General features: G+C 47.3%; 1 protein-coding gene across 1 annotated transcript in view; it reads left to right on the top strand.

The window, feature by feature from the left end:
* Positions 1–5159: 5159 nt before the first annotated feature.
* Positions 5160–25675, top strand: part of SMG1 (SMG1 nonsense mediated mRNA decay associated PI3K related kinase) — a 120940-nt gene continuing 100424 nt past the window's right edge. Inside the window, exon 1 of the mRNA XM_049789256.1 lies at positions 5160–5311. Coding sequence (XP_049645213.1) covers positions 5223–5311 — 89 coding nt within the window. The 5' untranslated portion in view covers positions 5160–5222. The remainder of the gene's footprint in view (positions 5312–25675) is intronic.

Genomic DNA, 25675 nt, shown 5'->3' with positions numbered 1-25675 from the left:
TTGTTTGTTTTTGGTCACACCTGGCATCGCTCAGGGATTACTCCTAATTCTATGCTCAGAAATCAGAAATCGTCCCTGGCAGGCACAGAGAACCATACGGGATGCCGGGATTCGAACCACCATCCTTCTGCATGAAAGGCAAATGCCTTACCTCCATGCTATCTCTCTGGCCCCTTTATAGACTTTGTTATGTTACTGTTTATCAGACCATATCCAAAAGTGCTCAGAGCTTACTCCTAGCTTTGTGCTCAGGGATCATTCCAGGCAGGCTCAGGAGATATGATCATATGGGGTGCTGGGGATCAAACTCAGGCCAACTGCATGCAAGGCAAGTACCCTACCTACTGTTCTATCTCTCTGTCCCCATAGACTTTTTGAGGGGGAGGAGTCATGCCCAGCAGTGCTCAGAAATTACTCTTGACTTTGTGCTCAGGAACCACTCCTGGTAGGTGCAGGGAACCATATGGGATGCTAGGGAGCAAACCTGGGTTGGCCATGTGCAAGAAAAGTGCCCTATCTGCTGTGTTATTGTTCTGGCCCTTAGGAACCACTTTCTTAGGTGCACTGAGTGTCTGGAGAAAATGGGTAGAGATAGAACATTGTGCCTGCACTTATCATAGAATTCACATGCTCAGGTGGAACAGAGATTAATGCTCAGAGAGACCTGATCCAGGTGTGGCCCCGAAGTAAAAATAAAAACAAAAATACCCAAAACACGGGCTGGAGCAGTGGTGCAAGTGATAAGGTGTTTGCCTTGCATGCACTAATGTAGGATGGACCTCGGTACAATCCCCTGGGGTCCCATATGGTCCCCCCAAGCCAGGAGCAATTTCTGAGCACATAGCCAAGAGTGACCCATGAGCGTCATGGGCGTGGCCCAACCTCCCCCCAAATAAAATACCCCAAAACAAAGAGACCCTAACTGGCAGTTTTGAAGAAAGCAAAGGGATGAATAGGAGTATTTGGAAATGCCCTACACAGCCTGTTTGGATAGAAAAGGCAGGTATGGGCCCGGAGAGATAGCACAGCGGTGTTTGCCTTGCAAGCAGCCGATCCAGGACCAAAGGTGGTTGGTTCAAATCCCGGTGTCCCATATGGTCCCCCGTGCCTGCCAGGAGCTATTTCTGAGCAGACAGCCAGGAGTAACCCCTGAGGACCGCTGGGTGTGACCCAAAAACCAAAAAAAAAAAAAAAAAAAAAAAGAAAAGGCAGGTAGTATTCTCTGAAAGAGCATCATGGGCTCTGAATGAGAGAAACAGGACTAAGAGAGTTAGGGCTGGCACTGGTATGCCCATCTGAGTGTATGTCTTCTGCCACTGGGCCCAGGAGGCCTCTCACACTTTTCCCACTGGGCCCTATGTGAGAGCACATAGATGAAAGCAGTCCAAGTTGTGGGAATAGCAGAGATGAGGTATTTCAAGAACTACAATTGGTCTCTCAGACTGAAGTAAAGAAGACCTAATGGGCCAGTGAAACAGAAATACCCAAAGAGATAGGGTTATACTTGGACTTACTCAGCTATGAATCATGTTGCTTTCTGAGCATTGGACAAAGTGCCAGGGGAGGCTAGGACTGCTCACTGTAATATTGTTCATGAAATGAAGTAAGAAAGTCAAAATGCTGCATAGGCCATATCTGCTGGTTTGCCCATGGAGAGTTTCAAAGAAGAAAGTACTTATTACCCCTGGAACAGAAGTCAAAGATCTGAGGAACTAGTTTGCAATGTTGGGAAGAGGGAAGGCAATGGGGCCTAGTCATTTTTTAGATGAGATCTCTGTTTCTTTTTATTTTGGACCACACCCAGCAGTGCTTAGGGTTTACCCTTGACTTTGTGCTCAGTGGTCATTCTTAGTGGGATTAGGGGTGATGGTGCTGGAGTTTGAATAGGAATTGACTGCATGCAGAGCACGGGTCTCTCTCTGGTGTCTAGGTCTCTCTCTCTTTCTCTGGCCTTGATTCCCAGATGATGGTTAAGTTGCACATTAAATATTTGTAAGACAATAAAATAGTTCATTATTGGAGGCCAGAGAGATAGGACAGCCAGTAAGGTGCTTGCTGTATATGTGGCTGACATGGGATCTATCCCTGATATTGCTTCTGATCCCTGGGGCACCTCCAGGAGTGACCCTTGAGTGCAGAATGAGGAGTAAGACCTGAGCACTGCTGAGTGTGGGTCCCAAAACAAAAAATCATTAATTATATAGTACCTATATAATTAAACACAAATTATCAACAAACCAAAAATAGCTTGTTTCAGGAATAATAGTCTTACAGAAGATAAGAATGAATGAGGGGATCCTAATTTTGCATTCCAATCAAGAGGCTTTTTTTTTTTGAAATAAAAGAAAGCAGGGGAAATGATATACCAGGAAGAAAGGAGACCTTTTTTGTTTGGTTTTTGGACCACATCTGGTGGTACTTAGGGGTTACTCCTGGCTCTGTGCTCAGAAATCGCCTCTGGCAGGCTCGAGGGGCCATATGGGATGTCGGGGATCGAACTCGAATTTGTCTTGGGTCAACTGTGGGCAAGGCCCTACTGCTGTGGTATCCCTCCGGGTGATCTTTTTTTTTTTTTAAAAAAAAATCTAAAACAATATCTAGTAATGTATATCTTTATATCTTCAGCTCAATAAGAGGGAGGCAGGCAGCTCCAGTGATATCTGTGCAACTTTCAAGATTAAGTATATACTTGTGAGAAATAGCTCTCTGAATTATTTTGTGTGTGATTAAATATTTGCTTGTTTGTTTGTTTTTGGGTCATACCCAGCAGCACTCAGGTGTCACTCCTGTCTCCATATTCAGAAATCGCTCCTGGCAGGTTCAGGGGACCATATGGGATGCTGGGGTTCGAATCACCATCCTGCATGCAAACGCCCTTCCTTCATACTATCTCTCTGGCCCCTAAATACTTTTTAACCCATATGGGTGACTGCTCATGGGTCAGATCTAGAGGGAATTTTGTTTGTTCCTTTGGTTTTTGTTTTTGGACCACAATTGTCGCTGTTCAGTGCTTATTCCTGTCTCTGTACTCAGAAATTACTCCTGGAGGTGCTGGGATCTTATGGAATGTCAGGGATCAAACCTGGGTGAGCTGTATGTAAGGCAAATGCCCTGTCCTACTTGCTGTATAACTACAACTACTCTGGCCACTAACTAGCAAGAATTTCTGAGGAGATGAATATCAGTCCTAGTTCAGAGAAGGCTTAGAAACTCTGCCTTAGTGAGGGGTTGGCGTCTCAAGAAAGAAGCCCAAAATTGAAGTCGAAGAAATGTGTGTGTGTGTGTGTGTGTGTGTGTGTGTGTGTATCACCATTTCATAATTTTGGTAAATATTGTTAATCATGGGGCCGGGCGGTGGCGCTGGAGGTAAGGTGCCTGCCTTGCCTGCGCTAGCCTAGGATGGACCGCGGTTCGATCCCCCGGCGCCCCATATGGTCCCCCAAGAAGCCAGGAGCAACTTCTGAGCGCATAGCCAGGAGTAACCCCTGAGCGTCACAGGGTGTGGCCCAAAAACCAAATATATATATATATATATATATATATATATATATATATATTGTTAATCACACACAGCTAGAAAATAGATGAAAATTAGTGTTCAGGACATAAAAAGTCCCGTTATTTGTTTGATGTGCTTCTTGCTCACCTTTCTCTAATGAATCTGCGTTCACAGAAATATCAGATGTTTCATGGGGAGCTCCAGGATTGGGGAAGTTTGGGGAGGAGCGAGGGAGAGTGCCCCGAATTGCTTTCCCTCTAGTTTCTTCTGATGTGTGGCAAGTGTAAGGGCCAGAGAATCTCCAAGACCTTTCATATAGCAGAGACAGGCTTTGATGTTGACTCTGGCCACTACCTTTCCTCCCTTAGTACTGAGATTACTATTATTTGGGGGTGGTGGTGGTTGGGTCACAAGGGGTTACTCCTTGCTCTATGCTCAGAAATCGCCCCTGGCAGGCTCAGGGGACCTTATGGGATGCCGGGATTCGAACCACCGTCCTTCTGCATGCAAGGCAAACGCCTTACCTCCATGCTATCTCTCAGGCCCCGGGATTACAACATTATTTACTTAAATGTGCACTAATAGTTAAGGTATTAGGAATCTAGACGCAGATACGGAGTGTGAGAAAGCTGAGAAACTCCTAAGTGCTTGCTCCCAGCTTAAGAAAAACCTTTAACAAACTAAAGAATATTTTCTTTTGCACTCTTTACCGTAGCGGGTGGGAACGTGAGAACCCTGCAAGGGCGCGCCTGGTATGAGCACGCGCACCCAGGACAGGTCAGGGTTTGGATTGGATTGGCTCCTCCTCCCACGTGACCTCCGGGTCTTGGGGGTGGTGGTGGTGTCAGGTGCTTTCCCGGGTGGGGCTTAGGTAGCCGCGGAGATTCCCCTGTCCCATGATGCCGCGCGGCAGGGCCCGGACCTCGGCGCGGCCGCTCAGAGCGCAGAAGCAGAGGTGCTCCGGAAGCCGGAGGGCGGGGCGGGGCGGGATGGGGCCAGGGCGGGGTCGATTCTTCCGCGCTCGACAGGCCCCGCCCTCCATCTTAACCCCGCCCTTCTCCCGTAGGCCGCCTAGCTCCCACTGTTCAGATCGCTCCGCCCCTTTCCCCCCACCGGGAGCATGTTGGCCCCGCCTTCTTCCCCCTCCACTTGCCACCTAGCCACGCCCCTTCCCCCCGCAACACGGAGGGCACCTGCTCGATTCTGACCCGCCCTTCTCCTCTTCAGCAGGGCGGGCTCTTCCTGGCCCCGCCCACGCCACGCCCCTTTCCCATATTAGCTCAACCCGGCGGCTCCGGCTCCGCCCACTCTCCCAGCATGCAGTGCGACAGCGGCGGGGCGGGAGGCGGGGTAGCCGTGACCGTGTGAGCGTCGAGAGCCGCCGCCGCCTCCTCCGTCCTCCGTCCTCCTCTTCCTCTTCCTCCTCCGCCTTCCGACGTCGACGTCGCGCGCCGCGCACGGCCCCGGGAGCGACGTCGCCTCCTGCTCCTCGTCGCCGTCCGCCCCCTCTCCCGCCTCCTCGTCGTGCGCTGCGGGCTCGGAGCGGCGGAACCCGGAACGGCCGGACGCCCGTCCTTCCTTCCGTGCGTCCGTCCGCCCGTCCGTCCGGGCCTCGCCCCCGCCCCGGCTTCGTGCGAGCGTCGGCGGCAGCTGCGGCCGGTTCGGGCGGCGACTCGCGCTTCTCCGGGCGGCGGCGCTTGGCCATGTCGTGGCGGGGAAGGGAATGAGCCGCAGGGCCCCGGGGTCTCGGCTGAGCGGCGGCGGCGGCGGCGGCACCAAGTTCCCGCGGAGCTGGAATGACTGGCCGGCCAGGTGGGTGGCGGCCGGGCCGGGGAGGCCGGGGAGGCCGCGCTCCTCCGCTCCGTCCACCCAGCTGGGCGCCGCGGGGCGGGAGGCGAGGCGAGGCGAGGCCAGGCCAGGCCCGGGGAAGGGAAGGGAAGGGAAGGGAAGGGAAGGGAAGGAGGCGCGGCCTAGTCTAGGCCGGGCGCGGCTTCCCGGGTCCCCTCCCGGCCCGAGGATGCAGCCCAGGCCGGGCCAGGCCGCGGGGCACCGGGCCTTCCTCCGAGGCGTCCCTCCCTCGCCCAGGCAGGGCCCAGGTCCTGGGGTCCGGGGAGGCGAGGGTCGTGCTAGTCTGGGGGAGCTGGCAGTGAGTGGGATTAGTGGGCATTCCTGACCTCTCTGGTCCCCCACCCACGTGAAAGCCCTGGACTCGGAGGCTCTGATCTGCTGCGACTAGAAGAGCTTGCCCCCCCTCCCACGTGTTGAGAGTATTCGAGCCCCCCCACTTTCTTCCCTCCTGGGAAAATGCACCAACCACGGCGCAAGGCCTGCCTCTCTCTCTCTCTCTCTCTCTCTCTCTCTCTCTCTCTCTCTCTCTCTCTCTCTTTCTCCCTGACTCCCCTCGAGCCAGCGACCCGACCCCCCCACCCCCTTTCTGGTCCTGGGCAAGGAACTTTCTTTTTTCTCCTGCCCAGCTTTTTCGATCTGTATGGACCCCTTAAATGGGTCCTCCCCGGAGGAAATGAAATGTCTTGTCTCTGAAGCGAATAGGAGCAACTTCAAAGTATTAAAAAAAAAAATATATATATATATATATTAATTCCCCTTGGTCTTATAGGGTTGATCTATTCTAGGAGCTGCCTGCTTGGGGGTGTATTCTTCTAACCTCTCGCTGTTAGTAAGTGATTTTGCTGGAGATTTAGTGCAGGGGGGCCCCAATGCTTAGCTAGAAGAGCCCCCCCCCACCCCCAAATGCCGGGCCCTACCTGGGGGTTTTGATCGGGGTCGTGGGTGCATTGCCTGCCTTGGTTCCTGAATGCAGGATCGCAGGCTCCTTGCCCTGATACTGGCCAAATGAATGGGAGGTGACTTACTCCTAGTGCAGTAGTAACTTCTTTTCCTAATGGTTATAAGGCGGGCAAGTAATTCGGGCAGGTGCTTTCTGGGACTAGAGATGTAGATATCACAGCGGTAGGGCGTTTGCCTTGCATGCGGCCGACCTGGACTGGACCCAGGTTCGATTGCCGGCATCCTATATGGTCCCTGAGCCTGCCAGGAGCGATTTCTGAGCGCAGAGGCAGGACTAACCCCTGAACCGCAGCCTGGTGTGGCACCCCCCCCCCAAAAAAAAAGAAAAGAATGTAACCTTCCCCCTCCAGAATGTAACCTTTTAAAGACTAGGTAGGAAATCGACTACGAATTTGACTAGTGGGTCTTAAACATCTTTTACTTTCTTAGCTTTCTTCCTTTCTTTTCTTTCCCTCTCTTGTTAATTGTTGAGAATGGAGGTATTTGGTGACTTTAAAAGTGAACGCTTGCGTCTATAATTGAGTTGTTAAGTGGCAAGAACTATTTAAAAAACTTACCTTGCTTTAATTTTTTGTCCCTCTTAGGGTTTTGTGAGTGCTTTACATCGGCTGACTAGATAATGTAGTTTTATCGGTACTTGATACTCTCGTTGCTTTGTATTTCCATTGAAATGTGTGAAATTTGATTTTGTTGCCACGGATGGATTAGATAAAGGAGCTTGAATTTGGGGCATTGGAGAGTTGTCCTTTCACAATGGGTAGTCCATTATTTGTCACTACCGTGGTGAGCATGATTAAGAGAACTGAATCTTCTTTTAGAGGTCTGAAAATAGTCTCAGACATCCTTAGTTTAGGGGCTAAGACGGAATCCTCGTAGATTAATGGTTTTATTTTTATTATTTTCTGTCTGTTTTGCTCTTTGGCCTACACCAGCAGTGCTACTCGGGTTATTCGTGGCTCTGCACTCAGGCAGGAATTACTGCATTGTTCGCAGGATTTTATGGATGCTGGCGATTGAACTGGGGTCAGCCACATCAAGGCAAGCTTCCTACCCACATGTGCTATGGTTCCAGTCGACTAGCAGAATCACAGACCTTGGTGTGCTCCTCTGACTTTGACTGGTGTGGCAAGTGTGGCTTTTCTGGAGCAAGTCATCCTTTCCATCCCTCTTTTGGGTACTTTGTTTCCTCAGGTGAGGGCACTGTGTCTAGGTTTAGGTTAGAAGCTTTCTTAGAAGCAGTTCTCTGTAAGGAACTTCCTGCCCAGGTGGATGAGATACTGTCAGGTTCTGTTCCAGATCACTGGAAGTAACAGTTGGCTCTGATGTGACTTGCTTTTAGGGGAGGGAGCTTGGTTCACCTTTTCTCCTTTTCACTCAGGATCCAAAATGGAGCCTGATCTTTCTCCCCCCCCCCCCATTCCTTGGGATTAAGTTTTGGGGCCACGCCTGGCAGTTCATGTGGCTGCTTCTAGAGATGTACTCAGGGGGCCATGCAGTGCTGGGGATAGGCCGGGTTTGGCTGCATGTAAGGCAGGTGCCTTAACTAACCTTTGTACTGTATTTGCTCCCCTCCCCCTTGTTAAATGAGGGTTTATCCTAAAAAATGCAGGCACATTCTTTATGGGTTATTTGAAGCATTTTTTGGGTTGGGTTTCTTCTTTCCTCTTCTTCGGTTTTTTCCCCCCCTACCTGGTAGTGCTCAGGATTTACTCCTGGCTCCACACTCAGATTGCTCCTGGTGGGGCTCAGAGGATTGAACCCCTGCAGAACCTGGGTCAGTCATGAGTCTTGCACATGCCCTACCCTCTGTATTGTCACTCTGGACCATCATTTTGCTCCTTAAAAGACTTTTCTTAGTTTACTTTTCCTTATCTGACCCTTCTTTTGGTTTTTGGGCCACACTTAGAGGCGCTCTGGGGTTACTCCTGGTTCAGCACTCAGAAATTGCTCCTGGTAGGCACAGGGGACCATGTGGGATGCTGGGAATCTAACCCAGATCTGCCTGGGTCTGCAGAGTACAGTGCAAATGCTACCACTATGCTATCTCTTCAGCCCCTAGAAAAAGAATTTTTGTGATTTTTTTTTTTTTTTGTGCTACTTTGCCCCTGAATCTAGAACTCAACTGTCTCAAGTCAGTCCTGTCACACACGTGCTACACACACAGTGACAGGATATACTCTATTCCAGATGGCTGAGTGAGTAGATTAGTGTCCCACAGCTGTAGAATAGACCTACCTTTTGCTAGAAGCACACATGTGGCCCTAGCATCTTACTGGCTTGCACGTTTAGACTGCATTGCGCTCTTGTCTATGTTAAAAATCATTGGGCTGGGCCGGCGTGGTGGTGCTAGAGGTAAAGTGTCATACTTGCCAGCGCTAGCCTAAGATGGACCGTGGTTCAATCTCCCGGCGTCCCATATGGTCCCCCAAGCCAGGAGTGACTTCTGAGCACATAGCCAGGAGTAATCCCTGAGCGTCACCGGGTGTGGCCCAAAAACCATTAAAAAAAAAAAAAAAGAATCATTGGGCAAATGCTGTCTGCCAGAGTCCATTTGTTTAAATAGATTTTGGGACATAATATTGCAGTTGTTCAATCAAGATGAAAACCATAATAACTTTTGGGGTTTGTTTTTGTTTTGCTTTGGGCTTGCTCCTGGCTTAGGGACCACTCCTGGTGGGCTTGAGGGCACTATATAGAGTACCAGGGAAAGAATTTGGATTGGCCTTGTGCAAGGCAAGCGCCCAACCAGTTGTACTATCCCTTTAGCCCCAAGGAGGCACTTTATTTATTTATTTATTTATTTATTTATTTATTTATTTATTTATCTATTTATCTATCTATTTATTTATTTATCTATCTATCTATTTATCTATTTATTTGTTTGTTTGTTTTTGGGTCACACCTGGCAGTGCTCAGGGGTTACTCCTGGCCCTACACTCAGAAATCGTCCCCGGTAGGCTTGGGGGACTATATGTAATGCTGGGGGATCGAACCACCGTCTGTCCTAGGTTAGCGCTTGCAAGGCAGAGACCCTACCGCTAGTGCCACTGCTCCGGCCCCATCACAAATTTTTAAAGATCATTGATATGAATGTTTATATTTTTTATTATTGATCACACCTGGAGCCCAAGGCTAATCTGAATTCTTTGCATCAGGTAGTGCTGGAGGTTGAAGCCCCAGCTCTTATATAAAAACATGACACACTGGTCCTTTGAACCATATCCCTGGCCTGGATTTAAAAAAAAAATTATTTTCCTCCGTTTTTTGGGTCACACCTGGCAGCGCTCAGGGGCTATTCCCTGGCTCTATGCTCAGAAATCCCCCCCCCTGGCCCCCTCCCCCCCCCCCCCGCAGGCTCAGGTAACCATATGGGACTCTGGGATTTGAACCACTGTCCTTCTGCATGCGAGGCAAACGCCTTACCGCTGTGCTATCTCTCCGGCCCCAACTTCAAAATTTTTTTGTTTTTGTTTTTGGGTCACACCCGGCAGTGCTTAGGGGTTACTCCTGGCTCTATACTCAGAAATCACCCCTGGCAGGCACAGGGGACCATATGGGATGCCAGGATTCAAACCACCTTTCCCTCTGCATGAAAGGCAAACGCCTTACCTCCATGCTATCTCTCTGGCCCCAACTTCAAAAGTTTTTGAGGGGTGGGGCCAGAGCGGTGGCACTGAGTTATTTCTTCTTTTTTTTTTTTTTTTGTGGTTTTTGGGTCACACCTGGCAGTGCTCAGGGATTATTCCTGGCTCCAGGCTCAGAAATTGTTCCTGGCAGGCACGGGGGACCATATGGGACGCCGGGATTCGAACCGATGACCTCCTGCATGAAAGGCAAACGCCTTACCTCCATGCTATCTCTCCGGCCCCGGCACTGAGTTATTTCTGAGTGCCTAGCCAGGAGTAATCTCTAAGTGTCACTGGGCACGTGGTCCAAAAACCAAAAAAATTTTTTTTGGGGGAGAGGAGTTTATTTTCTCCATTATAAAATAAAACATTATGAAACATTTGGCATTTTTCTTCATATTGTTTTTGGACCACTGTACCTGACTGTACTTGAGGATTGGTCTGGTAACTCTCAGGGGACCATACTGTGCTTGAGCTCCAGCAGGCAGAGCATACTCCTGCAGTTTGCGCCATCTCCTTGACTCCAGTAGCAGGATATTTTGAAACACATTAACAAAATGAAAGTATTCTAATTTGGGGAATATTTATGCCTTAGGGCTTTTTATGATTATCACTAAGGAGATTATCAGTTTATTTAAGAAAGAACTTTGTAAACTTGAATATAGCAGGTAGGACGCTTGCTTTACATGTGTCCTACCTGGATTCATTTCCAACATCCCATTTATTTTCCCTAGCACTGCTAGGAGTAATTCTTGAGTGAAGAGTCAGGAGTAACCCCTGAATACTGCCAGGTGTAGCCCCCCTCTTAAAAATACCTGAAAAAGGGCCCGGAGAGATAGCACAGCGGCGTTTGCCTTGCAAGCAACCAAAGGTGGTTGGTTCGAATCCCGGTGTCCCACATGGTCCCCCGTGCCTGCCAGGAGCTAGTTCTGAGCAGACAGCCAGGAGAAACCCCTGAGTACTGCCGGGTGTGGCCCAAAAACCAAAAAAAAAAAAAAAAAAAACCAAAAATACCTGAAAAAAGGAAAATATATAAGAAATTATAAAATCTTGGTGTATTTGTTTTTTGTATTTTGGGGGGTCTCCCAAGAGCTACCTAAGAGGTCTGAGACTCCCATCAGTGGTTCTTGGCCAGCTAACCTGTCTGTTGGGTGCAAAGCCCAGAGAATGCTATTGTGCTCTAAGGTTTTTCAGGCTGTACCTGATTAGGGGACCATGTTGTACTGGATTGGGACCTGGATTGGGCCCTTACATCATGCCCTTTGGTGTAATTGTTTTTATATGTATTTTACAGACTTAAAGGGTTGGGGTGGGCCTGAAAGAAAGGCTAGCCTTGCACATGCCCGAACAGGGTTCAATTTCCAGTACACCATATGGTCCTCTGAGCACTACAGGAGCGAGCAGTACCTGAGTGTGGAGCCAGAAGTAAACCCTGAGCTTTGCTGGATGTGGCCCACACACATAAAACCCCAATAGATAGAGAATAGAGATAAGATTAGTAAATATTAGGAGGGAAAGCTGTGGAGTTGAGTAGGGAGGCAATGGAGTGAGAAATTTATTTATTATCTTGACAGCTTTTATTTATTTATTTAGATTTATGTTAAGGACTGACCCCAAAGCCTCAAACACACTATCACTAAGCTACATCCCTGCCCTTTGTCAGTGAATTTTTATTGCGGGAGGGGGTAGGATCTAAAAAAATCACAAAAGTAGGGAAGGGGCCAGAGCTGTGGCGCTAGCTATAAGACGTCTGCCTTGAGTGCACTAGCCTAGGATGAACCGCGGTTTGATCCCCTGGCGTCCCATATGGTCCCTCAAGCCAGGAGCGACATAGGGCATAGCTAAGATAACCCCTGAGCTCACGGTTTTGAGGATGATGGAGGTAGAGACAGGAAGCTCTTGAGCTAAAGCCTTGGAGCCTTGGGGCCAGTCTTGACCGCTCTAGCTTAGGATTGACTGCGGTTCGATCCCCTGGAGTTCCCTGGAGTTTCATATAGTCCCCTAAGCCAGGAGTGATTTCTGAGCACATAGCCAGGAGTAACCCCTGAGCAGCACCAGGTATGGCCCAAAAAACCAAAAAATGAAAAAAGAATGCTGAAGACTTGACTCAGTCATAGCTTAAGTATATTTGTCATGACAGGGACCACTGATATTTTATCACATAATTTAGGAAAATTAAAATTAAGTTTTATGTATGTAAAAATCATGGTGGGAAGCAAGAGGAACAGTTTAAGAATTTGCTGATATGGGGGGCCGGAGAGATAGCATGGAGGTAAGGCGTTTGCCTTTCATGCAGGAGGTTATCGGTTCGAATCCCGGTGTCCCATATGGTCCCCCGTGCCTGCCAGGAGCAATTTCTGAGCCTGGAGCCAGAAATAACCCCTGAGCACTTCCGGGTGTGACCCAAACACACACACACACACACACATACACACACACAAAGAATTTGCTGATATGGGGCTGGAGCTATGATAGCATAGCGGCAGGGTGTTTGCCTTGCATGCAGCCAATACAGGACAGACACTGTTCGAATCCTGACATCCCATATGCTCCCCCGAGCCTGCCATGAGCAGAGCCAGGAGTAACCCCTGAGCGCCGCTGGATGTGGCCCCAAAACAAAACAAAACAAAAAAAAAAGAAAAATTGCTGATATGGGCCACAGTTGATAGCACAGTGGGTAGGGTGTTTGTCTTATCCTCAGCCAACCTGGTTTCAATCCCTGGCATCTCATATGTTCCCCAGAGCCTGACAGGAATAATTTCTGAGTGCAGAGCCAAGAGTTTCCTGTGAGCAATGCCCAAAAATCAGGAAAAGAAAACAGAAAATAATTGCTGATACATTTGGGGTCAGAGAGATAGTTTTGTGGGTAGGGCACTTACCTTGCCTTGCAGCCACCAACCAGGGTCCTATCCCCGGCATCCCATATGGTCCTTCATACGCTACTGGGAGTGATTCCTGAGTGCAGAGCCAGGAATACCCTGAGCATTTCCTGGGTTTGCCCCCCTTCTACCAAAAATGTTGCTAACGCACTTTCTATAATATATAATTTAAATCCTGACAAACTTCTCAGCTCATTTTGTGGAATTTAAAAGGAAAAGCCCCTGTATATATTACCAGTATTGATCCAGGGTAATTACTGAAGGATTATTTTGATTGGGGGAGGGGGTTTAGGCCACATCCAGCAGTTTTCAGGGCTTACTCCTGGCTCTGCTTTTAGGAATCACTCCTGGCTGTAATTGGCATCCCAGATGGCATAGGGAACAATATGGGCTGCTGGGGATTGAACTCAGGACAGCTGCGTGTATGGAAGATGCTGTATTCTCTCTGTCTGGGGATTATTTTTGCTGCTCAAGTCTCAGAGTGTAGGATGCTCAGTATATGGAAAGACCATAAGTAAAATAGAGATGGTCCTTGTTGTCTTTTGAAAATGAATTCTCAAAGCTTCTTTGCTTATCCTAGAAAGCACTCATTATTTGTATTTCTCCATTTTTTTTTTTTTTGAGGGGGAAGGGAAACAGTTTGGGAGCATTTATAGGATGCTGGGATTCTGGGGATTGAATTGTGTGCAACGCAAATGCCCTACTATTCTATTGGCTCTCTGGCTTCTGTTCCTTGTGCAAATCACACTAAATAAATCCCTGAAGCTTTTGTTGGCCTTCCCTTAGGAATTCACATGGGCAGTCATAAATTTTGGTGTCTTAATAAGATTTTGGTTGCTTTTCTTTTCTTTTTTTTTTTTTTGGTTTCTAGGTCACACCTGGCAGCCCTAAGGATTTACTCCTGGCTCTATGCTCAGAAATCGCCCCCAGCAGGCTCGGGGGACCATATGGGATGCCGGGATTCCAACCACTATCCTTCTGCATGCAAGGCAAAAATGCCCTACCTCCATGCTATCTCTCCACTCCCTTGGTTACTTTGTCTTAAAGGCTTTTTTGCGGGGGAAGGTCACACCCGGCATTGGTTAGTGGTTACTCCTGGCTCTGTACTCAGAAATCACTCCTGGCAGGCTTGGGGGACCATATGGGATGCTGGGGTTCGAACCAGGGTTTATCCTGGGTTGGCTGCGTGCAAGCAAATGCCCTACCGTTGTGCTATAGCTCCGGCCCCATCTTAAAGTTTTGTTATCTTTTTTTTTTGTTTTTTTGTTTTTGTTTTGTTTTGTTTTTTTGGTTACAACTGGTGGCACTAAGGAGTTACTCCTGGCTCTGCACTCAAAAGTCGCTCCTGGTAGGCTCTGGGGACCATATGGGATACCTGGATTCTAACCAGGGACCGTCCTGTGTTGGCCATGTGCAAGGCAAAAACGCCTTAGCACTGTGCTGTCGCTCTGGCTCCCAAAGTTTTATTATCTTTTTTTGGAATTACAAAATAAAACATAACTTCATTTTCAGTTTAACTCCCCCTTTTTAATTTATTATTTTTATAAAAATATAGTTTTTTGGGGGGCTGGAGTGATAGCACAGTGTTAGTGCTTTTGCCTTGCACACGGCTGACCCAGGATGGACCCCGGTTCTATCCCTGGCATCCCAGATGGTCCCTTGAGCTTGCCAGGAGTAACCCCTGAGCGCTGGTGGGTATGGTCCCAAACCCAAAAAACTAAGATTTTTTTTTTTTTTTTTTTTGGGTCACACCCAGCAGCGCTCAGGGGTTATTCCTGGCTCTATGTAGCTCAGTAATGGCTCCTGGCAGGCTCAGGGGACCATATGGGATGCCGGGATTTGAACCACCGTCCTTCTGCATGCAAGGCAAATGCCTTACCTCTGCTATCTTTTAAACTAAGTGAAATTTAACATTTGTATCTCACAATTCATGACCTCTAACAAGCTACAAATACACAAGGATTTTTTTTTTTTTTGGTTTTTGGTTTTTGGGCCACACCCGGCGGTGCTCAGGGGTTACTCCTGGCTGTCTGCTCAGAAATAGCTCCTGGCAGGCACGGGGGACCATATGGGACACCGGGATTCGAACCAACCACCTTTGGTCCTGGATCGGCTGCTTGCAAGGCAAACGCCGCTGTGCTATCTCTCCGGGCCCAACACAAGGATTTTTCAGTTGATTCACATTCCTCTCCCTTACTCCCCTCCCCACCCTTAAATAGCTGTCGGGGCTGAGAGTTCGTATTGGTGAGGGGTTTACTTGCCCTGGGTTCAATTCCCAGCATCTCTTGAGCCCACCAGGAGTGATTCCTGAGTGATGGGCCAGGAGTAATCCTGAATACTGACAGGTATGGGCCCAACCCCAAATCCTGTCTGCTGGAACCTGGGTTTCACACTTGGAAAACTTATGCAGCACTGTTGAGCTCTCAAAGGTACATTTGCCTTAATGTAATCTTCAGGTATATTTTGCCTTAATCTTTTCGGAGAAAGGAAATCTTTCTTTGAATGCTTATCCTGTGATTTAATACTAATGTAATAGTTTCTAAGTATAAAATTTGAAATCGTAGGGGCTGGAGTGATAGCACAGCAGTAGGTCACTCCTGGTAATTCTCAGGCAACTGTGTGTGATACCAGAAATTCAACCTGAGTCACTGTACATATTATTTTTGTATTTAGGGTCACATCTGACCACTCAGGAATCACTCCTGGTGGTGCTGGGGAACCCAAGGTACTGGAGATTGAACCCAGGCCAGCTGCATGGTAGGCAGATGCCCTTAGCTGCTGTACTATCTCTCTGGTAGTTATTTTGTTATTAAATTTTTTTAATCTTTCATCAACGTTTTGGTTCTGTTATAGAAAAACCCTTTTCAAAGGATTCCTGGTATCAGATTTAGAAGTTAGTTTTTGGTTTTAGTTTGGTTTTGGGGTCATACTCAGCCTGACTCTACTGATTTGATACTCTGAAGGCTGTGTAGAGCCAGTTGAGCTACATTTGGTTTGGTTGGTTGATTTCAGTCCAGTCCCGCTTGTGCTCAGCGCCTTACTTAGAGTTTTCTCCTTTGCTCAGAGATCATTTCTGATGGGGTTTGGGGGACCATTTGTTCTGGTGATGGATATCGGGTTGGCTGTGTATTAGGCAAGTGCCCTACCCTGCAGTACTATTGCTCCAATCTCTTTTGAACTATCTTTCAGCCTCTAAGTTGTTGTTTGGTCTGGAATTAAGTTATGCTATTTCCTTTTTGGGAGGCTTTCCCAGTGGTGTTCAAGTTCCCTGGAGACCACTGTTGGTATGTGATCTGAGAATATAATAACCTGATATTATGCTTGCAAGTCATGCATGCTAGCCTTTGAGTTCTCCAGCCTCATGTTCCCTCTCTTTTCCCTTTTTCTTCCCCTCTCTTCCCTTTTCTCTCCTCCCCTCCCCCTCTTTTCCTCTTTCCCTCCTCTCCTCTCCTCCCCTCTCCTCTCTTTTCTCCTCCCCTTCCATTCTCTTCCCTTCACTTATGATGCTCAAGGCTTTGTCCTGTTTCATTGTTCAGGAATCATTTCTAGAACTCCTTTGGGGGGGTCATGGGGTGCTAGGGATTGAAGCCAGGTAAACCATGTGCAAGTCAAGTGCCTTACCCAGTGTATCTCTCTGGTCCCTCTGTTTAATGAGGGCACATTTTCTTTAGCCTATAACATTTATTTTTGTATGTGTATGCCATGGATCAGAGTAGGTCCTCCTACATACAACTCATGAACTCTTATATGGCTTACATAAAGAGCCACAGCCCCATCCCTTCAATTTTATTATACATTTTTTTTGGTGGGGGAAAATCACACTATGGTGTGCTTAGGGCTTACTGTTGGCTCTGTGCTCAGGGATCAGACCTAGTGCTGTGATGCTCTGGGAACCATATGCAGTGCTGGAGATTGAACTGGTGTCTGCCACTTCAAGGCAAGCTAGCTAGCTACCTGCTCCAGGAGGCTTCATGAGAACACTTTCATTATTATTTTATTTTATTTTATTTTATTTTTTATTTTTTATTTTATTATTTTATTTTATTTAATTTTATTTTATTATTTTATTTATTTATTTATTTATTTATTGGTTTTTGGGCCACACCCGTTTGACGCTCAGGGGTTACTCCTGGCTATGTGCTCAGAAATCCCCCCTGGCTTGGGGGGACCATATGGGATGCCTGGGGATCGAACCGCGGTCCTTCCTTGGCTAGCGCTTGCAAGGCAGACACCCTACCTCCAGCGCCACCTACCAGGCCCCTATTTTATTTTATTTTATTTATTTTATTTCTTTTATTTCTTTTATTTTATTATTTTATTTTATTTTATTTTATTGTATGTATGTATGGTTTTGGCGCACATCAGGCAGTGCTCAGGGGTTACTCCTGTCTCTGCTCTCATAAATCACTCTTGGCATGTTTGGGGCATCATATGGGATGCTGGGGATCGAACCTGGGTCTGTCCTGGGTCGGCCACATGCAAGGCAAATACCTTACTGCTGTGCTATTGCTCCGGCCCACACGAGCACTTTTAATAGTTCTGCAGTGACCTAAAGTATATGTCTGCAGATTAAAAAAGAAGCTAAACATAGTATTTGTAAGGTCTTTATCCCTATAGCTGTATTTTTTGTTGATTAGAGAAATGGCTTGACTAATAGTCTTAGATTGTAAGTGACACATATAGTATTTTTTCTTCCTTTATTTATTTATTTATTTTTTATTTATTTTTTTGGGTTTTTGGGTCACACCTGGCAGTGCTCAGGGGTTATTCCTGGCTCCAGGCTCAGAAATTGCTCCTGGCAGGCACGGGGGACCATATGGGACGCCTGGATTCGAACCGATGACCTCCTGCATGAAAGGCAAACGCCCTACCTCCATGCTATCTCTCCGGCCCCTATTTTTTTTTTTTTTTTGTGGTTTTTGGGTCATACCCGGCAGTGCTCAGGGATTATTCCTGGCTCCAGGCTCAGAAATTGTTCCTGGCAGGCACGGGGAACCATATGGGACGCCGGGATTCGAACCGATGACCTCCTGCATGAAAGGCAAACGCCTTACCTCCCATGCTATCTCTCCGGCCCCCTATTTTTTATTTTTTTATTTTTTTTGGTTTTTGGGCCACACCCGGCAGTGCTCAGGGTTACTCCTGGCTGTCTGCTCAGAAATAGCTCCTGGCAGGCACGGGGAACCATATGGGACACCGGGATTCGAACCAACCACCTTTGGTCCTAGATCGGCTGCTTGCAAGGCAAACGCCGCTGTGCTATCTCTCCGGGCCCTCCTTTATTTTGGGGGGGGGAAGCATACCTGGTGGCTTTCAGGGATTACTCCTGCCGCTGTACTCAAACTACTCTTGGCAGCCTCCGGACGATATGAAATGTCGGGATTCGAACACCGTCCTTCTGCATGCAAGGCAAACGCCCTAATTCCATGCTATCTCTCAGCCCCCTTCATAGGCTTTTTTTTAGCAAGCAGTAGGGCATTTGCCTTGCACACTGCAGACCTGGAAATAATCTGGGTTCCATCCCCAGCATCCTTGAGCCTGCCAGGAGCGATTTCTGAGTGCAGAGGCAGGAGTAACTCCTGAGTGCTGCCGGGTGTGGTCCAAAAAAAAAACAAAACGAAAACAAAAAACCCTCCAAGATAAAAGTTAAAATTTCAAAGGCACATCCCTCACTCACAATATATGTATCATAAACATACCATTTAAAATCAGAAGGTCACAGTTCAGAGGAGTAAAGTTTCCAATTAAATTTAAGAAATTCTGAATTCAAGAGTGCTTTGATAGGAAAGAAAACAAGGGTGCCCAGAGAGATAGCACAGCGGCGTTTGCCTTGCAAGTAGCAGATCCTGGACCTAAGGTGGTTGGTTCGAATCCGGGTGTCCCATATGGTCCCCCATGCCTGCCAGGAGCTGTTTTTGAGCAGACAGCCAGGAGTAACTCCTGAGCACAGCGGCGTTTGCCTTGCAAGCAGCCGATCCAGGACCAAAGGTGGTTGGTTCGAATCCCGGTGTCCCATATGGTCCCCCGTGCCTGCCGTGCCTGCCGGGAGCTATTTCTGAGCAGACAGCCAAGAGTAACCCCTGAGCACTGCCAAGTGTGGCCCAAAAACCAAAAAAAAAAAAAAAAAAAAAGAAAAAAAAAAAGAAAAGAAAAGAAAACAAGGGTGAAAGAAACAGGGAGCACAGTAAGTAGGGTGGGGCCCGGAGAGATAGCACAGTGGTGTTTGCCTTGCAAGCAGCTGATCTAGGACCAAAGGTGGTTGGTTCAAATCCCGGTGTCCCATATGGTCCCCTGTGCCTGCCAGGAGCTGTTTCTGAGCAGACAGCTAGGAGTAACCCCTGAGCACCGCCGGGTGTGGCCCAAAAACAAAAAACAAAACAAAACAACAAAAAACAGTAGGGTGTTTGCCTTGCACTTGGCTGTGAGCCCTACTGAGTGTGACCCAAAAAACAAACAAACAAACAAACAAACAAACAAAAAAGCCTATGAAGGCCAGGATGTGGTTGTGCAAAATGCTTGCATGCCTAAGATAGGGGGTCAGTGAGTTTTAGCACTTTTTTTTTTTGGCAAACAAAAACAACCCTGGACTCTTGGTATTCAGCTTTTGGAGGGTCTTTTCCTCTTTACAGTTCCTCATAGTATAAAACTTGGAGGGGTCAGAGCCATAGTCCAGTGCTGAGAATGCTTGACTTGTATGCTGCCCATCTCTGAGTTTGACCGCCAGCATCCCATATAATCCCCGAGCCTGCTAGGAGTAACCCCTGAGAACTCCCTATGTGTGGTCTAGGACCCCCCCCAACCAAAAAAAATCCAGAGATGATCTAAACCAGTATCACATCATACGTGCTGTTGAAAGAGCATGTATTTGTGTGCGCACATGTATATATGTGTGTGTGTGTGTGTGTGTGTGTGTGTGTTTGTGTGTGTGTGTTGGGTCATATCTTGGCAATGTTCAGGGGTTGCTCCTGGCTCTGCACTCAGAAATAACTCCTGGCAGTGCTTGGAGGACATAAGGGATGCCAGGGATCGAATCTGGGTGAGTGCATGCAAGTGCCGTATCTGCTGTACTGTCTTTGGCCCCATTAGTACATACATACTTATTTATTTTTTGGGCTACACCCGGTGTTGCTCATTGGTTACTCTTGGCTCTGCACTCAAGAATTACTTCTGGTGGCTTGGTTGACCATACGGGATCCTGGGGATGAAACCCAGGTCAGCTATATGAAGGCAAGCGCCCTTCCCACAGTACTATTACTTTGCTTCTCCCCATAAGTGTATTTAATTGAGGAAAACCAAAACACTGTGGATTTTGATTCCTATAAAATGCTATTTTCTTAAACATGGTCAAATGAAAAAGTATCATTTTCCCCAGCAACAGGACTGTTAAAAATGAGATTTAGTGTTTATTCACCAGTTAAGTTTAAAGGTGTTTGTCTTAAGCCTGTTTGTGTTGTTTTGAAGGACTTGGGTTAGAATTTTACTAAAAATTAGCAATCCTGGAGCACAGCGGTAGGGCGTCTGCCTTGCACTCGGCTGACCTGGCCAGACCTCAGTTTGATCCCCGGCGTCCCATATGGTCCCCCAAACCAGGAGAGATTTCTGAATGCATAGCCGGCAGTAACCCCTGAACATCACTGGGTGTGGGAGGCCCCCCCTCCCCAAAAAAAAAAAAGCTATCCTGGGGCAGAGAGATAGAGCATTTGCCTTTCACGCTGCTGACCCAGGACAGACTGTGGTTTGAATCCTGGCAACCTATATGGTTTCTCGAGCCTGCCAGGAGCAGAGACTGAGCAGAGTCAGGAGTGACCCCTCAGGGGTTACCCTGGCTATGTGCTCAGAAATTGCTCCTTGGTTTGGATGCCAGGGCATCTAACTGCAGTCTGTCCTGGGTCAGCCACGTGCAAGGCAAATGCCCTACCACTGTGCCGCCACTCTGGCCTCAAAAACCCCCTCCCCCCTTTTCTTTGGCTTTTGGGCCACACCTGGTGATTCTTGGGCATTACTCCTGGCTCCCTGCTCTGAAATTGCTCCTGGCAGGCCCTGGGGACCATATGGGATGCCGGGAATCGAACCTGGGTCCTTCCTGGGTTGACTGTGCAAGGCAGACACCCTACTACTGTGCTATCTCTCTGGCCCCCTTTTATAGTTTTTTTTTTTTTTTTTTAAGTTTTAAACATGTTGGGGCTGGAGAGAGAGCATGGAGGTAGGGCTTTTTGCCTTGCATACAGAAGGATGGTGGTTCGAATCCCAGCATCCCATATGGTTCCCCCGAGCCTGCCAGGAGCAATTTCTGAGCGCAGAGCCAGAGTAACACTTGAGCGCTGCCGGGTTTGATCCAAGAAAACAAAAACAAAAAACAAAATTTTAACGTCTAAGAATTTGTAGATGGCTTTGTGTGTTTGTTTTTGTGTTTAGTCCACATTCAGGGCTTATTTCTAGGCATCACTTCTGTTGGACTTGGGACCATATGTAGTGCTTGGGATTGAACCCTGGTTGACCATGTTCAAGGCAGACTCATTGCCTTCTGTACTGTCTGGCCCTGGAGTTTGTTTAGTTGTTTATTTTAGTTGTTTTGGGGGTCACTTGGTGTTGCTCTAGGGATTAGTTCTGGCTCTTGCTCAGAGGACCATGTAGTGCTAAGTGATTCAAAGTGAACCTTGTGCCTTAAGGGCTTTGAGCCATCTCTTCAGTTTATAGATGTTTTTTCTTTCCATATTTACTTATTTACTTTTTTTTTTTTTTTGGTTTTTGGTGTTTGGTTTTTGGGTCACACCCAGCAGCACTCGGGTTACTCCTGGTGCTACACTCAGAAATAGTTCCTGGCAGGTTCGGGGTACCATACGGGATGCTGGGATTCGAACCACCATCCTTCTACATGCAAGGCAAACACCTCCATGCTATCTTTTCGGCCCTGTTTCCATATTTACTTATTTACTTTTTTTTTTCTTTTTTGGTGTTTGTCTTTTGGGTCACACCCGGCAGTAAGGAGTTACTCCTGGCTCCAGGCTCAGAAATCACTCCTGGCAGGCTCCGGGGACCATATGGGATGCCAGGGTTCGAACCAATGACCTTCTGCATGAAAGGCAAACGCCTTACCTCCATGCTATCTCTTCGGTCCCTACTTATAAAATTTTTAAGAAATTGACTATTTTGAAATTTCGAGGCAGCAAAAATCTAATCTTTGTGAATATTGGGGAGCAGACAGATAGAATAGAGAAAGGGTAAGTTAAAAAAAGAGCTTGCACTCCTTTCCCTACCTCCTCCCCCCTCTTTTCTTACATATGGGGCTGGGGTCCAACCCAGGTATGCTGTGTGCAAGTCAAATACCATACCTGCTTTATTTTCTCTGTCCTGTATAACTTGTACTATGCAGTTGAAATTTAAAAACTAATTTTTGGGGATGGAGCGGTAGCACAGCAGTAAGACTTTTGTCTTGCATGTGGCTGACCCAGAACGAACCTGAGTTCCATCCCTGGAATCTTTTATTGTCCCCTGAGCCTTCCAGGAGTGATTTCTGAGCGCAGATCCAGGAGTACCCCCTGAGTGCTGCCGGGTTTGGTCCCCAAACCAAAGCCAAACCAAACCAAAACAAAGACGTCTTTTCAAAATGCCAGTTGATGATTGGGGAAGTTGCTCACCAGTAGCATTTGTCTTGTATGTATGAGGCCGCTAGGCTCTAACCCTGACACTGCAAAAACAAAAATAAGAAAACACTACTAATTGAATGCTGCCTTGTTCCCTACCTCTAGCATGTGTAGGTGTATAAATACCTAGTACGTAATACAAAAATATGTGTTTTAGGGGTTTGAGCCACACTTAATGGTGCTTGAGTGCTACTACTAGCTCAGTGGTTGGACTTGATCTCCATGTTAATTCGACACCGTGCAGGGCTCCTGCATGCATAGCATACTCCAATCCTTAGAGCTAGCTGTCTCCTGGCCTCCTGATTGGTTTTGTTTGTTTTGCTTTTGGGTCACACCTTTTGGGCTTGCCCATTGCTTTGTGCTCAGGGTTTACCTCTTGGCTCTGTGCTCAGGAATCACTTTTTTTTTTTTTTTTTTTTGGTTTTTGGGCTACACCCGGCGGTGCTCAGGGGTTACTCCTGGCTGTCTGCTCAGAAATAGCTCTTGGCAGGCACGGGGGACCATATGGGACACCGGGATTTGAACCAACCACCTTTGATCCTGGATCGGCTGCTTGCAAGGCAAACGCCGCTGTGCTATCTCTCCGGGCCCAGGAATCAGTCTTGGCTCATAGAACCATTTAGAATTGAACCTGGTTAGCTCCATGCAAGGCTAACACCCTTCCTGCTGTACTATATAGTCTGATTCCATGGCCCCTAGTTTTTAAATAATTGTGGAGTCTCATCTGGCTATCCTACCTGTATCGGGGGGCCTTAGTATGCTGGGAATTGGTCAGACAAAGCATGAGCTCTACTACAGCCATATCTCTGGCCCCTATTTGTCATAAAAGAATAAAGAGGATAGATTATAAAATCATGGAAAGGAAAATAATCCCAGTGCAATAATTTGGAGCACCCATCCTGAGTTCCCTAAAAATTTTTTTCTGTCACTTAGTGGTGCTCAGGGCTTATTCCTGGCTCTACTCACTGATCACTCATAGTGCTGCTCAGGGAACCATATGTGATGATTGAACCAGAGTCGATTTTTGTTTTGCCCCACACTTTAGGAATCACATGGGGTGCTAGGCACTGAATCATATGCAAGACAATAATACCCTATTGCTCTGGCCCCAAGGATTTTTTTTGGTTTTATTAGTTTGTATTTTTGTTGTTGGCTATATTGCCAACGAGGCAGGGTTGTGGTACTTTGAAGTTGCTTCTAGGGAAATCCTGGGGTGCCTGGGAAGAAACACAGGCTTCCACACCAAAGCTTGTGCTTTTTCCCACTGAGCTATCTTTTTTGCCTTCAGGATATTTTTATTATCCATCATCATCATATCATCATCATCATCATCATTTTGGGATTTGGGCCACATGTGGCACACTCAGAGCTTACATCTGGCTATGTGCTCTTGGGAAGCCTTAAAGATAAACCCTTATCTTTGCTGGGGATCAAACCTGAGAAATCTGCAGCAAAGGAAACATCTTGTTCACTAAATTTATTTTCTGGCCCAGCGTGTTTTTTTTTTTTGGGGGGGGGTCACACCCAGCAGTGCTCAGGGGTTCCTCCCGGCTCTACACTCAGAAATCGCTCCTGGCAGGCTCGGGGGACCATATGGGATGTCAGGATTCGAATGAAAGGCAAACGCCCTACCTCCAAGCTATCTCCGCGCCCCCAGCATTGTTTTTTAAAAATATTGCAATATGTAGGTATTAGAGGACCTCTCAGGCCTTTATTACTAATGACATCTCAAGGTTGCTCCTTATCCCTGCCTTCATGGGTATATTTTTGAGCCTTTGTCATCTAGAGGAAAGATTGATACAGACTCTAGTGGTAAATTCCCTAATTTTTGAGGGTGGGTACTTTGTGTGTATGGGCTCCCAAGCATTGATCAGGAGCCCAGGGACACCCCTTTAGGGATTCTTGAATCTGGTAGTTTGAGAAATCCTGAAGCCTGATCATGTGCTGCTGCGCTGTGGTTTGGGGAGTCACTAAGCAGCCTAGCTGCCTGGTAATTTCCAGGGCTTGATCTGTCAGGTGTCTCATTCATTGTGGTGCTTGAGATCGAACTGGGGGTGTTGATTTCATGCAGAGAATGTGCCGTTAAACCCTATGCTGTCTTTCCCATCCTTCATAATTATATTTTTTATGATTACTGTTTTTGTGATGCCAGGAATTGATCCCAGGTCCTCACTTAGGTAAAACAAATACTGCTGGGCCATATATCCAGCCTCTAGGAATTTTTTACTTTTGTTTGTTTTTGGGCCACATCCAGCGATACTCAGGGGTTATTCCTGGTTTTGCACTGAGAAATCTCTCCTGGGGCTGGAGAGATAGCTTGGAGGTAAAGTGTTTGCTTTGCATTCAGAAGGACAGTGGTTCGAATCCTGGTATCCCATATGGTCCTGAGCCTGCTAGGAGCGATTTCTGAGCATAGAGCCAGGAGTAACCCCTGAGCATTCCCAGGTGTGACCCAAAAACCAAAAACCAAAAAGAAAAAGAAAAAGAAATTGCTCCTGGCAGGCTGGGGGGGACCATATGGGATGTCGGGGGATCGAACCCAGGTCCCTTCTGGGTCAGCCACGTGTAAGGCAAAACGCCCCTCCCTGCTGTAGGAATTATTTTTGTTTCTAACCTGAATAGGGTAAATGCATTCAAGGGTCGAGAGTACAGTTGTGAGGCCACTTTCTTTGGGCACAGCTGACTTGTGTTTATCCCTGATACTTCTAGGATCCCCTGAGAACTGCCAGGAGTTATCCTTGAGCATTGCCAAAGAGTAAGCACCGAACACAGCTGTGTGGTGAGCTTTCAAAACAAATTCCCCCAAATAAACATCATTCTAGAGTTGTCCATGCCTCAGTTTGGGGCGAGGGGAAGGGGTCTATTTTACCTATGGGTCTTGGATACTTTGTGAACAAAACTATTTTACTTCAGAATTAATGAGGCTTGTTCTTCAAGCTTGTCCTCTTCCTTGAATACCTAACTTGCTGGCTTACCCTTTATATTTTGGAGAAGCCTGTTATCTCTTGAACTTGCATTTCTCTTTCTCTCTGCTCGCTCACTCACATCTTTCTAAATAAATTTCCTTAAAAACTGTCATGAGAGACTAGAGTGATAGTACAGAAGGAAGGGTACTGGCCTTACATGCAGCGGACCCAGGTTATCTCCAGCATCATGAATATGGTTCACTTGTGCACTGCTAGAGTAATTCATGAGTGAAAGAGCCAGGAGTAACAGGCT

Source organism: Suncus etruscus, chromosome 15 (genome assembly GCF_024139225.1).
Source record: "Suncus etruscus isolate mSunEtr1 chromosome 15, mSunEtr1.pri.cur, whole genome shotgun sequence".
Lineage (NCBI taxonomy): Eukaryota > Metazoa > Chordata > Mammalia > Eulipotyphla > Soricidae > Suncus > Suncus etruscus.
The sequence above is the reverse complement of the archived record's forward strand: the minus strand, read 5'-3'. Positions and strand labels throughout refer to the sequence as shown.